Source organism: Sinocyclocheilus grahami, unplaced genomic scaffold (assembly GCF_001515645.1).
Source record: "Sinocyclocheilus grahami isolate Dianchi unplaced genomic scaffold, SAMN03320097.WGS_v1.1 scaffold294.1, whole genome shotgun sequence".
Classification (NCBI taxonomy): Eukaryota; Metazoa; Chordata; class Actinopteri; order Cypriniformes; family Cyprinidae; genus Sinocyclocheilus; species Sinocyclocheilus grahami.
In genome coordinates, this window is record NW_015505473.1 from 875,583 (window position 1) to 892,933 (window position 17,351).

General features: G+C 36.8%; 1 protein-coding gene across 1 annotated transcript in view; it reads left to right on the forward strand.

Moving 5' to 3' along the window:
- LOC107600882 (rho-related BTB domain-containing protein 3) overlaps nt 1-16,396 on the forward strand; it is a 17,152-nt gene extending 756 nt beyond the window's left edge. Inside the window, exons 2-10 of the mRNA XM_016292860.1 lie at nt 758-998; nt 1,213-1,405; nt 4,489-4,646; nt 6,019-6,131; nt 11,431-11,450; nt 12,116-12,225; nt 12,671-12,869; nt 14,988-15,154; nt 16,280-16,396. Of these exons, the coding sequence (XP_016148346.1) occupies nt 758-998; nt 1,213-1,405; nt 4,489-4,646; nt 6,019-6,131; nt 11,431-11,450; nt 12,116-12,225; nt 12,671-12,869; nt 14,988-15,154; nt 16,280-16,393 (1,315 nt within the window). The 3' untranslated portion in view covers nt 16,394-16,396. The remainder of the gene's footprint in view (nt 1-757; nt 999-1,212; nt 1,406-4,488; nt 4,647-6,018; nt 6,132-11,430; nt 11,451-12,115; nt 12,226-12,670; nt 12,870-14,987; nt 15,155-16,279) is intronic.
- The last annotated feature ends 955 nt before the right edge of the window (nt 16,397-17,351 follow it).

Here is a 17,351-nt window from a genome sequence, read left to right on the forward strand (position 1 = left end):
ATATTGCATTATAACAGGCATATATATATACCATATATATATATATATTGCAATATTGCATTATAACAGGCATATATATATACCATATATATATATATATTGCAATATTGCATTATAACAGGCATATATATATACCATATATATATATATATTGCAATATTGCATTATAACAGGCATATATATATACCATATATATATATATATTGCAATATTGCATTATAACAGGCATATATATATACCATATATATATATATGGTATATTACCAGTGAGGTAACTTACAGTTAACAGGTTTTTACTATTATATATAGATTTGTCAGCTGTGGTTGCTAGAAATTCACAGTAAAATACTGCCTGTATATTTTTCACTGATAACTGTGTATTTCATTAAGTGATATAATGTTAATATACAAATCTACTTGAACTAACAAAAAACTGAACTGCGAAGGTAATTCATTGTTTTTACTTGCAAAAAAACACAAATTTGACAGTATTTTACTGTAAAATGACACATTTTGCAGTGTTGAACCAGTTACAGTACTTCACTGTATATGGAAGAGTAACTTACAGTTAAGCAATTAACAGGTTTTTAACTGTTGCATTTAAAAAAAATAATTCTTCCATAAAAATTACAAACATTTTTACAGTGCAGAGAGTGTTGAGGACTGTGTGTAAATGCTGTGAGCTGTGATTGCTTATATAAAGACAACCGGTTGGATTGTAATTGTAAACCGCTAAAGGCTTTTCTATGTCCCACAGGTCTGTCCACATAGTGGCCCTTGGTAGCGAGTGTCCTGGGGGCGTCGGGCCTGGGGACGAGACGACCGGCCCGGGACAGATCCAAGGTGGCTTGTTGTGGAGTTACCTGGGCCACGGAGCTCGGGAATTGGATCCAAACTCAGTGACGCCATCAAGGCATCCCTTGAACCCTGCGTTTATGGAGTACCAGTCCAGAGTGTTCGGGGATGTCAGAGTGATGGTGCGGGATTGTCCCAGTTGGGTGAGTAACAGAGTGAATGAGAGAGGGATGATGGGATTCTAAAGCAGGATTAGGGTTTCTGCAGACTCAGGGAAGGGAGTTGTTTCCACCTGATTGGTGGACTAAGAGGAATATTGCTATGGCAGTGATATCAGCTGATTGGTGGAACAGATGCTGAGCTACTGAGATATGCCCTTATAAACATCACAGGTTAAAACCTTCGTTTTAATCGCAGGACCTTTTGGACAGCGACTGGGCGAGCGTCCGGAGCGTTCTGGAGCAGGCCGACATCGTGGTCATTAAGTACTCGGTCAACGACAAGCTGGCCTTTCAGCAGGTCCGAAACGTCTACGCCCCAAGACTTCGCCCTCTTTTTCGACACTGGGGTGTTCCTGTGATTCTGGTAGCCGTGGGGGCGAGGCTAAATGGTGAGATGCGATTGGCTGTTTCTGTTTTGCATTTGTTTAGAGTTCATTTGAGGTATTTTTCTCCATTACGAAGTTTTAAAGAAAAATAAATGTCTGTCAGCCTTTTGTAGTGCAGACTTGGGAGATAATGGACTTAATGGAAACAATTTAACTAAACTCTGGTTAAAAATTGCCTGATGGTTTTGCTGATGGAATGTGTGCTTAAGTACTGTAAGCAGAGCAAATAATGTCAAGTACTAATGATAATTTAATCTTAATTACCTCATGTCAATCAAGGCATTAGACAGTAAAATTGACTTTTAAACTTTCCTGAAATGACAAAGAGCAACATTCACGTAATTGAAATAAATGAAACATATGGAACTGTGGTGTTGAACTAGTTACCCATTACTGATTTTCAAAAGCAACACAGCATATGAAAAGCTTCTGACTTCAAGGGAAAAGAAGAAGTCTGATCGAGCCGAGATTTGGAGTTCTTTTGATGTGCTGAATGCGGTTGCGCCATAAGCGTTTGTTGAATATGCTCATAGGTAAACATTTATAGACTCAAAGCACTTAGACCAAAGATTTGGCTCCATTCGCTATAAAAACGGCAGCTCTGTGCTCACAGTGTGACCTTTGAGATGTATAATTCATCAAGATGTGATTCCATCCAGCTACATCATTTATCCCTGAAGGATAATGGAGGAGAAACGAACATGATGGGTTTGTTTAAGACTTGCGGAAGGTTCTTCAGCAGGTTGGGGTTCAGAGGTTTGAAGAAAAACTACTAATTAATTCAATCATAAAAATGTAAAATTTAAATAAGTCATTTATAAAAAAAAATCCTACTAAAATACATATATTTTATTTGTTTTTATTTGAAATATTTTGTTTATTTTCATGTGGTTATTAGAGAATGGCGAACATGTGAATGTGTTGTTAAATTACTGAAAAATTTTGCTAAATTCTTAGTTGGCATCTCAAGTAAAAAATTGATGTCAAAGGGAGTCAGCTAACAAAAAACTGGGAATCCCTGCTGTAAACTGTAAATCCCTGCATTCAGTCACTTGGAAATGTAATATGGCACAAACAGCGTAGAATGAGTTATTCACACAGTTTAATAGAATAGTCTACTTAAATTTAATATTCTGTCATCATTTACTCAACCTCATGTCATTCCAAACCTGCATGACTGTCTGCAGCTTCCATACAGGACATACATTCAAAAAATTTGTTTATAATCGGACTGATGACCCAGTTGGACTGAAAAGCCATTATATAAACACCTCATTCGATCTAAAATACTGCCTGTATATTTTTCACTGATAACTGTGTATTTCATTAAGTGATATAATGTTAATATACAAATCTACTTGAACTAACAAAAAACTGAACTGCGAAGGTAATTCATTGTTTTTACTTGCAAAAAAACAAAAATTTGACAGTATTTTACTGTAAAATGACACATTTTGCAGTGTTGAACCAGTTACAGTACTTCACTGTATATGGAAGAGTAACTTACAGTTAAGCAATTAACAGGTTTTTAACTGTTGCATTTTTTAAAAAAAAATTCTTCCATAAAAATTACAAACATTTTTACAGTGCAGAGAGTGTTGAGGACTGTGTGTAAATGCTGTGAGCTGTGATTGCTTATATAAAGACAACCGGTTGGATTGTAATTGTAAACTGCTAAAGGCTTTTCTATGTCCCACAGGTCTGTCCACATAGTAGACTGAAAAGCCATTATATAAACACCTCATTCGATCTGATTGTTAATTGTTCAATTTTTATTGAAAGAGGTAAAAAAAAAAACACTATGCATGTAAACGTTTGAATCTTTTCTCAAATGGATTCAAAAGTACCTATGCTGCTCGCATGTTACCATCTGGTTTAACATAATCAAATATGTGAATCGGACTGTAATGTTTAGGGTTCATATAAACAGAATTTTTGAAGAACCTGAAATCAGACTGGATTCATTCAGACTGACAAAACATATAAAAATACCTTGAGATGTCATTGAAAAATACAATGAAAGCCAGTGGGCTCCAATGGATATCTTAATTTGAGTTGTACGGAAGACATACAGATTTGAAATGATATGAGGGTGAGTAAATAATGACAGAATTTACATTTTTGGCTGAACGACGCCTTTAGGATATACACTCAAGGGTTTGTTTATTTCTAATACTCCTAAGTATGAGTAATAGTGCTGTTCATGCTAATGCGTTTGTGTCATGAGAATTGTGCTGTATTTCTTGTTGCTTTGCCTGGAGAGACCCAAGGCAAAATGAGAGTGTAAACATGGTTAAAACATGCTCACACATACTCATACGGTACATCTTTTTCCATTTCTCCGGGCTTTTTCTTTTATTGGCTACAGTGATTCATTCCTCTTCCTGCCTGTGCCCTCTTCACGTCTCTTTCTTCCACTCGTCCATTCTCACTCCATCTATCTCTCTCTCCATTTAGCTGTCTTTTCTTGCTATCATTTTACGTGTTCTTCTGTTCCCTGAGGCATTCGCCCTACTGGCCGGGCCAGCTCCTCCTAACACACACACATACACACATTGTTTTTATCCAGCTATCCCTGCTCTCTCATTCTGTCACTGCTACTCTCTCTCTACCCGTCCGCACACACACGCAGTGATGTTTAAATTTACGCTGGTATAAACTTGAGCTGGCATGTGTTGTTATGTAATAAAGGCTCAGATTTTGTTGCTCCATATGTCTGCCTGTTGACATCTCTCTGAATGGTATGTACTCTCTGTCAGTATGAGTCATGCTTTATTTGGCCCCTTGCTCTACAAATGTCATTTGTATGTGCATCAGTAATACGTTTGCATATGCATATACACTTAAAAATTGGCATGTGTGGTTCCATGGAACCTTTCCATTGCACAAAAGGTACCTTATAGTGGAAAAAAGTTCTTGAGAATAAAAACAAAAGTTAATAAAATGTTTTTTACACTAAGAAAAATATGGTTCTTTTAAGAACTGTTCACTGGATGGATCAACGGATCTTCTATGGCATCACTGTGAAAAATGCCTTTTTAAGAGTGCATCACATTTTTATTGTTTCCCTCTGTCACCCTCCACAGATGAAGGCCCACCGTGCACATGTCCTCTGTGTGCGTCCGACTGGAGCAGCTGTGTGCCCCACAGTGAGGGGCTCCAGCTGTCCAGGGACCTGGGGGCCACTTACCTGGAGCTGCCCTCTCTAAACAACTTTTTTGTGGATCGTTACTTTGGCAGTGTGGTAAGTGTCTCTTTTTCTCTTAATCATTGTTAAGAAGTCTCATTAGTATGCAGAAGAACTGTACTTGTGGTTTAGCGGTTCCGGGCTGGTAACCATAAGGTTGGAGGTTCACACCCGGTAAGGGGTAATTTATAAACTACATGCCTCGGGTGAAATATAAAACCCATCCATCACCACTGAGACCTTGAGCCCCGGTTGCTCCAGGGAGAGTGTAATAAGTTTACTTCTATTCAGTCATTTTGGATAAAAGTGTCTGCTAAATGGCTAATTAGAATTTAAACTTTAAACTTGACAGTCTCTATCACATGCAATATGGAGACAGTAATTTTCTCATCCTTAAGCTTAAACACAACCATAAAACATGTTTACAGAAATGCTCTTGTAGTGGAAGTCTATAGGGCAAGGCATTCTGGAAGCAACCCTTAAAGGGTTAAATTAGTGGTAGACAAATAATACATGAGGACAAAATATCCAATATTGGTCAATATATATTTGTAATTGGCCAATACCGATATATATCAGCCGATAACCAGTATGGTTTAGGTGTACTAATGTTACTAATGCTACTAATTAAGATGTGCACAAAATTGCTGAATTAAAATCGACACTTATTTTACACAATATTTTATTGAAGTCTTTTTTATAAAAGCTGTGCTTTAATATTATTTCCTTTTTTGTTTTCTCATGATCTCAGCTTCATTTTCTTATGATCTTGGCATAACAAGTTATTTGATTTAATGTTTTCATGTTCTTCACATATCAAAAAGTTTGTTTTCTTGTAATCTCTACTTTATTTTCAAATGATCTTCACATTACAAAAAGTTTTTAGATTTTTTTTGTGAAGTCAACTTTATTTTCATCAAAACATCCGACCCTATTTCCAACAGAAATTTCATTCTCAACTTCATCCACTTTGGAGCACTGTACTATTGCAATGGACTAATACAATGTAAAATCAAAAATAAAATGAGGACGTAAAATTGATGAGATTGTTTTGATTTTAATAGAAGCTGTTTACTCAATTCACCAAAAATATATGAAAGCAGAAAATGTACACTATCCATTGACAAGGCTGTTTGTGGTTTTGAAACTCACACTAGGAGAAATACTTTTATTAATCAGCCAATCTTGCCCCATAGATTTCCTGTGCAAGTGTGCATAACCGTAACTGTGATTTTTATAGTAAAAATATGATGACATTTTGTTTAAAAAGTTGTCCCTTTAAAGGTATGGTGACAAAAGACACAATTAAAGACACAATTTTGACACATTTTTTCTAACTAGCTGCAAATATTCCACCATATTTAGTGTTGGTGTGATTTGTGGTGTACTTGGATGTTATTTACACGCTTGCCTTTGAATCTTCATACAGCTGGAATACTTCATGATTCAGTGTCTGAAGCAGAAAGCCAAAGAACGGCCAGACAAACGGCGGGGTCACAGGTTTAACGAGCCCCGCCCCCCTCATTTGGACCAGCCAGGTTAGTGGCTGATGAGATTTCCATTCATTGTTATGTAAATGATGTGTCTAGTGTTTGTATTTGAAGGAGATTCACAAAAAGATACTCATGCATTTTCGACTTTTCCGTTTTCCTTCAAACCTGTCTAATTTTGGCAAATCTCATTAATAACTACTTGCAATTTGCTGGGCATCTTATCTTAATCTCTGCAAAGCACTCGGGCACAAATATGCACAAAATGACAATATTAATCAGTAACTGAGTCAATGGACTCGTCTGCCATTTAGAAAAAAGGATTGACTGCTAAAGGCTAGAAGGATTCTGTGCAAGATGAGCACTGCTATGAGCACTGACACTTAGAACGAGAAGCCAAAGCTTTCTATAGTTTGTTGGTGTGGCTCCAGCACCACTTAGGCTCTTTTTATAGAGCACAGCCCATAAAATATGAAGGGTATTGAATGCTGGGAAACCGTTGGGGTGGCCTCAAATGAATGGTTATGTAGTGCATAACGCACAGCAGTAATATATGAGAAATGTGCCTATAATACAGACATGATGAACAAACAACATCTGTTTGTTGTGCTTGTTCTATTTCTTTTTAACGCCTGGCGTTTTTGTGGCCTTCCTATAATCCTCCTTGTTTGGAATTTGCTTTCACGTCACTTTTCTCGTTGCTCCCATCTTATTACCCGTATCCCTTACTCATCCCGTCTCCTCTGCTGTGCTTGTCTCATCATTCTCTTTCTCCCCCTTGTTCCCTTCACACTAAAAAAAATTCCTTACCCACCATCCTCCTCTGCTTAGCTCACCTTGTTTCTCCCTTTCTCTTACCCATTTCTTTTATCTTCCTCTCCCTCACATCCTTTTGTTCTTCCAGAAGTTCTTTAACATTCCCTACAGGAAACAATAATCACAGATTAGATCTTTTTAATATCACAGTCGTTTCTCCTAGACAGCATCGAAATTCAATAGAGCAGCTGTCAGCAATATTGAACACATGCACACAAGGACACATACTTTGAGATTACGGCTGATGTTGTTCAAGGCAACTGCTGTTGGATAAAGGGCACAATATATTGATGTTTATGGGTTTTTTTTCCATAAGAAAGAAAAATCACAGATGAGAACTTTAGCAACTCAGCCGTTTCTTTTAGACAAAAAATAGATTAAACAGAGCAAATGGAGACTTTTACTTACGCAAAATGATTTTCTTAAAAAAAATGTAAAAGGCAGAGCCGCTGCTCTGTTTATGCCTGTGGGAGACGTTAATGTTTCTTTACAGAGGTGAGAGAGAACGTGCGCTGCTTGCAATATTACGGCTGATGTTGTTCAAGGCAACTGCTGTTGGATAAAGGGCACAATATATTGATGTTTATGGGGTTTTTTTCCATAAGAAAGAAAAATCACAGATGAGAACTTTAGCAACTCAGCCGTTTCTTTTAGACAAAAAATAGATTAAACAGAGAGCAAATGGAGACTTTTACTTACGCAAAATGATTTTCTTAAAAAAAATGTAAAAGGCGCTAATAATCACATAAAACATTTGTAATATTTTTTCAAATAAATTTTAAATGTTTACTTTTGTTTATATTTAATTGCTGAGAACCTGATGAATAGTTATATAATAAACGTTAATATTTCAAATACATTTTAAGTATTTATTTTCTTTACTGATAACCTAATTTTCCTGAGCTATGAAAAACGCTGCCAATCATATAAAACATTTATATTTTAAATAAATGTTAAATATTTATTTGTATTTTATTTACTGAGAACCTAATTCTCTTGAGCTATGAAAAAAAATATGCTATTAATCATATATTTTAATATTTTAAATAAATTGTAAATATTTATTTAATATAAAAATATTCTAAAATGCTAGCAATCATATAAAAAAATATTCTAAATACATTTTATTTGATCTTATTTATTTGACTGAAAATCCAAGTCTCCTGAGCTATGAAAGAGCAAATTTCCTCTAGGTAGAGCTTCTTTTATTGCTGGTGTGCCGGCAGCATTTCTTTTTCCATGAAGAATCCTGTCACAACCGTAAATATGAAGCGAGATTAGCATTATTGAAGGAAACAGTTTGAAAAAGCTTCCTAGTTCTGCTGGTTTAGGCGTCTCAATTGAGTTACGGTTGAAATGTTTCTCTCCCATTCACGGCCTTATCTCTTCAGCTCTGCAATTGTGTTTTCTTTTGTGTTTGAAAAGAAGGAAGTTTTATAGGACGGTTTCACAATTAAAATGGCTTTAGTTTGGAGGCTGTTTATTTGTGTCTAAGGCCTGACTGATTTATATCTCTATATCTCTACATGTGCATGTATGATGGCAGTCCACTCTATAAGACCCTGGAGCTGTGGGGCTGATTAACATGCATGGGAGGACAGAGACATCTGTGTGCGTGTGTGTGCTTGTTTTTCGTTTAAGTGTGTGTGTGTGTGTGTGTGTGTGTGTGTGTGTGAAAGAGCAAATTTCCTCTAGGTAGAGCTTCTTTTATTGCTGGTGTGCCGGCAGCATTTCTTTTTCCATGAAGAATCCTGTCACAACCGTAAATATGAAGCGAGATTAGCATTATTGAAGGAAACAGTTTGAAAAAGCTTCCTAGTTCTGCTGGTTTAGGCGTCTCAATTGAGTTACGGTTGAAATGTTTCTCTCCCATTCACGGCCTTATCTCTTCAGCTCTGCAATTGTGTTTTCTTTTGTGTTTGAAAAGAAGGAAGTTTTATAGGACGGTTTCACAATTAAAATGGCTTTAGTTTGGAGGCTGTTTATTTGTGTCTAAGGCCTGACTGATTTATATCTCTATATCTCTACATGTGCATGTATGATGGCAGTCCACTCTATAAGACCCTGGAGCTGTGGGGCTGATTAACATGCATGGGAGGACAGAGACATCTGTGTGCGTGTGTGTTTCGTTTATTCGTTTAAGTGTGTGTGTGTGTGTGTGTGTGTGTGTGTGTGTGTGTGTGCTTGTTTTTCTGTTTAAGTGTGTGTGTGTGTGTGTGTGTGACTGTATATGCATATGAGACAACATAAGAGAGAAAAAAAGATATGATATACAATATTTGTGCCTCTATAAAACATTTTGAATTTATGATTATGGTAAGGGCTGAATTTCACAAAACCTCTCAGTAACATGTCACGTTATATTTGACCACAAAATCAAAAGAAAGAATTAAATAATTATGTTTTGCTAAAATAAAAAGCAAGTAAATAAATAAGTAATAGTTTACCCCCAAATCAAAAGATCAAAAAAATCAAAAAATGTTTTGCTTAAAATGTTGACTGTTTTTGGAACATTAAGATTTTTAGCATTGTGGCAATATTTTCATGACAGTTAACCTTTTCCTCCCAAATTCTTATAACCGTAATACAATACAATACAAACAACAATTAATAAACAAACAAACATTTTATCCTTAAAATCAAAAGAATAATAATCTTTTGCTTAAATAAAAGGTTGACTGTTTTTGGGCCACAACGATTTTTCTTTCTTTCTTTCTTGCTTGCATCGTGACATTATTTTTATGGCAATTAAGGATTTAAAAAAGAAAGAAAGAAAGAAATTCTCCTAATAATATACCCATAATGCAATAAATAAATAGTTATCATTTAAACTAAAATATTTATATTTTATTATAGTATTTGTAACTGGCTTTATTTTATGCTGATTTAAAATGAATTGTATTATAGTAATTTACAGTACCGAATCTAAATATACAATAACAACAAAATATCTAGACACCTAACAGTAATTATTGCGCTCAGTAATTTTTTGTTTATATTGCCAGCTATATGGCAAACATCTCTTCTTACTATATATATATATATACACACACACACACACACACACAATACAATTATTGCATACAATAATACTGACACCTTGTGGTTTGAAAGCAGCATCATGCAACATTTTGTGTTACTGATGCTGTTGTTGAAATGCACTATTCAAATCAGCCATGTTTAATTTATTCTGTGAGCTGAAGTACCTTATAATAATGGATAAAGCAAGTAGTATTCAGCTGGTCATGTGATCTTCACATGATGGCCCATGTAAAATGGAACAGCATTTTTAGACCTAACAAGTACTTTTAATTGCAAGTTTAACTCTTTTTAATAAGGGAAAGTCACTTTTAAATGTCATGACAATAAAGTCAGAGCATTTCCTTTATGCAAACAATGCAATTATTTAGACTTTGGGGTGAAGTGTGTCCTGGACATGCTTTTCGTGACATTCACCCAAGTACACAATTGTGATTCTATGCTTGTATTAGCCCGCCACAACATTCCTCATAAGCTGGGAATATTACCTCCCGTTCCCCATTCTTTGGGACCTCTGATGCAAAATGGAGGCTGGAAGGATGGACATGCATCTCAATCAGGTGTTCAGATGAGGCTTTAACAGTCCAGGAAACAGGAATGGATATTATAGACTCATTTATCAGAGTGAGGCCATGCTCAGAAGGTGAGAAGGTGAGCCCCATACTGATGAGATCATCTCACCCTGCTGCTGATATATAGTGTGATTTTTCCAGAGTCCATTTTCCTCCAGTGAACCAAGGGCGGTCGTTACATTAACGGAAATGATGCACAGAAACTCATTGTGCGTGGTTTCTTTCGGATCAAATCCCACTCGGGTAGTGTCTAGACAGATTTACGAATGAGGCTGAGTTAATATTAAATCAGCTCAACTGTGACGGATGAACATTTTTATGTGACAGAGCAGTGGAAACTATGTCTTTACTATGAAATAACACCAGTTAAATATTGGTTTTATTTTCTTAGCTGTCACCAAGAATACTTGATTCTTGTGGAAAACAGCTGTTCCATCACCTTATTTGTGGCTTTTTGTATCCTGGTATAGTTAATGGAGAAGAGAAAGCTGAGAAAAAAAGCTGTTTTTAAAGCTGTAACTGAATCCACCAGCCCTGTACACTGGGTTCTTTATTGGCATTGATGGTTCCACGAAGAACCTTTAACATTCATGGAATCTTTTCCTTCCACAAAAGGTTCTTTAGATTTTCAATATGTTCTTCGCATGGTTCTTTTAAAGGAATAGTTCACCCAAAACTGAATTACTCATCCTCATGTCATTCATTTTCAGAACCCAAATTAAAATATTTCTGATGAAATCTGAGAGCTTTCTGACCCTGCATAGACAGCAACGCAACTGACACGTTCAAGGCCCAGAAAGGTAGTAAGAACATCATTAAAAACATCAGTGGTTCAACCTTCATTTTATGAGGCTACGAGGATACTTTTTTTGTGCACAAAGAAAACAAAAATAATGACTTTATTCAACTATTTCTTCTCTTCAGTGTCAGTCTCAACGCGCATTGTGCATTCCTCTGCTTGTAAACAAGGCGCAGCCTATCCAGGTTCTACGTCAGAACGCCAGCTCCTTGCGTCGTGGTACTCTCGTGAACACGCAGCGTAGACTGACACGGAAGAGAAGAAATGGTTGAATAAATTTGTTATTTTTGTTTTCTTTGCGCACAAAAAGTATTCATTACGGTTGAATTACTGATGTCTCATGGACTATTTTACCAATGTCCTTACTACCTTTCTGGGCCTTGAGCGTGTCAGTTGCGTTGCTGTCTATGCAGGGTCAGAAAGTTCTCGGATTTCATCAAAAGTATCTTCATTTGTGTTCCGAAGATGAACAAAGGTCTAACGGGTTTTGGAAGGACATGAGGGTGAGTAATTAATGACACAATTAAAATGTTTGGGTGAACTATCCCTTTAAGAACTGTACACCGAAAGGTTCTTTAAGGAGCCCAGAATGGTTATGGGCCTGATTTGAAAACTCCCTTTTGAAATCTTTATTTTTAAGAGTGTACCTCCACTGAGAGGTTGAACTGTTGGTTAAACTCCAGCAGATCTGAGCAGCCAGTGTAAAAGGTTGAGATTTACTCCGCGGTCAGCCGGACAGCCAGTTAATGCATGTGTGAGCAGGATGCGTTCATGGGTCAGTGCGTGCTGGTGATGTGTATTTTTTCACAGGGGCCTGGGAATGGGAATACCTGGAGGAAGCTATTGCTGAAAAACTGAAGAACCCTTTGGCCGTAGCCCAGCTGATTGACAGGATACGCTCATTCGTTGGAAGAGAAAAGGTATCCATCTGACAGACAGGAGGCTCTCTGATTATACAACAGAACTGGACCATGCAAAGGTTTTTTCTAATGATTTGCATGGCTGACCTGATTTCTCAAATCTAAATGCTCACAGTACTAACAGTATTCATCGCCTCAGATTGTGCACTGCAGTGTCGATTCGTTCTGGTTGCAGGCCCCCAGGGACACACCCACACCCCGCTCTCAACAAGGTCCTTTGACACTGGGAAGCCTCTTCAATTCCCCTCTATACTCTGATGTCATCTTCATGGTGCAAGGCAAGAGTCAATGCTAACCCTACACGTGCATGAACATGTACACACAGGCGCACACAATGGTGCATTGATTCAGACTGCTCAAAGCTGGAAAGTACAAGGGAGGGGCTTGTGTTTGAGTCAGAGCTCCTCTGTAATGCTTGACTCCATGGGTGTAAGTGTGTTTTAAGAGGTCAGCTGTGCGTCTGCTTGCAGGAAGCGTGCTGCCAGCGCACAGAGCCGTGCTTGTGGCCCGCTGTGATGTTATGGCTGCCATGTTCAGTGGGAAATATGCAGAAGCACGAAGTCGTGTGGTGCCAATACATGGAGTCTCGTCTGATACCTTTCTAGCTTTCCTGGAGTACCTCTACACTGACACCTGCTGTCCAGGTGAGAGTGTGGTTTTCAAGGATTTTAAAGCAGTAGTGTCCAAACCTGTTCCTGGAGAGACACCCCTTGTGCCACTTGAGAGTGCGTGCGCGACAGGAATTAAGTGCGCAAGACTGTCCCAGGTCTTAAAAATACCAAAGCGCAGTGCCCTTAACGCACACTAAATCCACACTATCTCGAATACCGCTCCGGAGCGGTATTCGAGGGTTAGTGTATCCCATCATGCATCATGTTCTGGAAATAAATCGTGAGACTTTTTGCCAAGATCGCGCGAGAGGTCACGGAAACCTTTACAATGCAAGTTAAATATTAATAATAATAAGATATTACATATAATTTGGTGGTAAAACAAAGTGCTACACATTTTATTGCTGCAAAGATTAGTATATTTATTTTTGTACAACATTTGCAACTGCTTTTTATCACTTAATTAAATTGTTAAATTACTGAACAGACATTTAGAAGTTGATTTTAAAATGCAAAGTATTGAAAATAATGAAAACTCTGTAAACACTTTGCGTTTTTACAACACTATAAGTGGGTCCCATCAGGTAATGAAAAGTTGTACACACACTTGTGATCTTCATGCTCACTTAAATGCAAATTTTACCAGGGGAACCCCACCAAAAAAACGCGTATTTTACCCCCTCGAAATGCGATTGGGTTAGTTTTGGGCTAGTTTTGAATAGCAATTGGGCGGGTTTTGTTGTGAAAACCTGGCAACCCTGCTGGATGGAGAAAAACCAGAAGCAGGACTGGAAAACCCTGCCTTAAAGAGATAACAATGTAAATTGTCATCACCCTCACCCTCATGTCATTCCACACCTTCTGTTGAGCAAAATAAGAACTGTTCAAAACAACATCAGACCCCATTGACTTTCACTGTATGGACAAAAAAAAATTTCTTTAGAACAAAATGAAGCTAATTATTCCTTTAAATGCTTTTATAAAGTAGATAGTTCTGGTCCTGGATGCTGATTGGTCAATAAATTGTTTCAGATGTGCTTCAGAGGACTTAACTACAATTTGAGAGAGAATGACCTAGTCTGAGTATCAAATCATGCAATAGAATGAACTAACACTAACACCTGAAAAACTTGGAATTTTCCATGGATTTGCATGGCTGACCTGATTTTCCCAATGACAAATGTTCACAGTACTAACCGCATTCAAGGATGAACTATCCCTTTAATAATTTTGTTTCATAAAATATTTTTTATTGAAAACATACACAACTGTTCAAACGTTTGGGGTCGATAAGATTTTTTAAATGTTTTTGAAAGAAGTCTCTTATGCTCACCAAAGCTGCAATTATTTGATTAAAAATACAGTAAAAACAGTAATATTGTGACATATTATTACAATTTTAAAATAACTGTTTTCTATTTTAATATATTTGAATTATCATAATTTATTCCTGTGATGGCAAAGCAGCCATTACTCCAGTCTTCAGTGTCACACGATCCTTCAGAAATCATTCTAATATTCTGATTTGCTGCTCAAGAAACATTTCTTGTTAGTATCAACAGTTGTGCTGCTTAAATGTTTTGTGGAAACTGGGAAACATTTTTTTTCAGGATTACAATAGAAAGTAGTTTAAAAGAACAGCATTTATTTGAAATAGAAATATTTTGTAACATTGTAAATTTCTTTCAGTATCTGTATAATTTTTCCCAATAAATAAAATAAAAGAGATCTTATTGACTCCAAACTTTTAAATGGTAGTGTAAGTTCTTAATTTTTTTTACCTGATTAGGTAATAATATTAACATTTACAATATGAAGTGAGAATAAAGGGGTTCTTCTGTATGTTGTGCCTAACAATGGCTTTTTATATTCACTGTATTGTGCAACATAATCCATGTTTCAATCACAATGACATGTAATGATTCAGGTTGTATTTATCATTAAACAATGAAGGAAGGTTTAGTATGTCAGATTGTTTGACTCATTCTGTCAATCAATGTGATGGATGCTTCCCCGTTCATATCAAGGACATTAAACAACACTGTTGAGAGAATAGAGACTGAGCTTGATTGACAGAGGGTGAATAGGAACTGAGCTTGATGGAGGGGGAAACAGGAGGTGATTGACAGTGCTGTGTGTCTGTGTGTTCAGCTAGTGTGCTGCAGGCCATGGCTGTGCTCGTCTGCGCAGAGATGTACCAGGTGAAACGGCTGCAGCACCTGTGTGAAGTGTGTGTCTGCGCGTATCTTCAGAGTATGCCCAGTCGAGAGCTAGCGTCTACGGGCATCGGTGTGATTCGCTTACTGAGGAGAGCAAAGGTGAGTCTTTACATCTCTATATCAACAGGGGTGTGTTTGATAAAGGTGTCACATCTTTGATTTGAGTGCTTTGGACCCATAATATCACTATATTTTCACTTAAAATATTTATACCGCATACTGCCTATTTTTAATAACAGCATGTGAACCAGTAAGCAAAGATATGTTTCAAACTGTAAAATACACTACCGTTCAAACATTTGAGGTTAGTAAGATCGTATACTCATCGATGCTGAATTAATTTGATCAAATATACTGTAAAAACAGTAATATTGTAAAAAAAAATAAAAATGTATGTAAAATACCCGTTTTCTGTTTTAATATATTTTTGAAAAATTCCTTTAGATGGCAAAGCTGAATTTTCAGCATCATTACTTCAGTCCTCACTGTCACAGGATCCTTCAGAAATCATAATATGCTGGTTTGCTGCTTAAGAAACATTTTTTATTATCATCAATGTTAAAAACAGTTGTGCTGCTTAATATTTTTGTGGAAACCATGTTTTTTTTTCAGGACTCTTTCATGAATAGAACGTTCAAAAGATTATCGTTAAATCATTTTTATAATAAAAGTTTTGTCTTAAGACTGTCTAAGATTATTGTTATTTTAGCATTATTTATATACTATTGTTGTATTTATTAATATTTTTAATTCGCTGTTATTTGTATATTTTCTTTTTTGTTTCAATTTTAGTTAAATTTTTTTTATTAATTTTGTAATGTAGTTTTGTCATTTTTGTGTGCTTTTGATGTTTTTTCCCTATTATTTATATTTTGCTTTCATTTATTTTTATTTAAGTTTTAGCTATACCTCAGCTGAAACTTATTTCAGGTAGTTTCCAAAGTCATTTCTAATTTTCATTCAAGTTTTTCATCTATTATTTATATATTTTTCAATTACCGAAAATTATTTTTGATAGTTTTAGTTAACAATAACAACATTGTATACTACACATTTGATCAACCGTATTATGTCATAGGGTTTTTCCAGGCATACCAAAAATTTGCTTACAAAAATAGTACAGTAGTATACTATCCCGAAATACAATCTGTGATACATCCAACACGTTTATCAGTCTCTAACATTCTATCTGATCTCATGTTCACTCTCTATCTCTCTCATTAGTGTCACAACGCTGACCAGCTCTATGTCTGGCTCCTCCATTTCATTGCCAATAACTACCTGATCTTCAGTCACAAGCCTGACTTCCTGGAGCTATCAGGTGAGCCGTCCGTTTGACCACCTGGAAAGGATGTTCAAGCGCATTAGAACACATGCACAATCATCTCTAACTGTGACAAAAGCCAGATCCCAACGCCCTGAGAGCACTTCTAACAGCTGCTGCTGCGCACAAGCCCATGCAAATCACTACCCACTTCTGTCAAAGCTTCATTATGGAACACTGAGAGCAACTGTAAGGTCACTTTTGAAACAAATGAATCATCGTCAGACCTAATTAGTATGTCCTGCCCTTCCACACGCACTTGGCGAATAAATAAGTGTCACCTCATGAATTGTGTATTTGTGAGTCAATGAATGGAACAAGCAAACTTTGACAGGAAAATATTTTATTTTCAGTTTTTTTAAGACTTCAAATTTTTTTTAATACACTCAATGGGAAACAAATAGAGACAATGACATTATTTTAATTGAAGAACAAGGTAAAAAACTAATCTGGTGGACGGATATTATGCTGTGTTTAAATGCATTGGCGTTCAGCAGAAGGGAATGTTGTAGCAATATTTTCCTGTGATGCTTTTTTTTGACAGATGAGGAGCGTGAGCAGGTGGAGCGACTGCGCTGGCCCTCCAGAGGTTACCTACAGGAGCTCAGCGAGTACCAGCAACGCAGACGGCAGATCCGCAAGTCTCGCTGCAGCATCATGTGACCCCTTCTTGACGCCCTGCGGACCGGAAGGGAGGGCGAAAAACAGAGGATGCAAATTGGAGATTTATTTAAATACAGGATGAAAGAGACCTTTGTTTGACTCCTGAGTTGAAGGTGGATTCTGATGTACTGTAGTCACACAAACTTTGACCTCTGACCCTGTGATATAAAGCAGACAGCTGTGAATTCTCACTGGTGGATCCTATGCGCCGGTACTCTTCTATGTGGATAATTCTATACTAACGATTATGCCTGATTGGTGCAATAAACTTCCTCTGTGATGGATTAATCCCAAAGTATTAAACAGGGT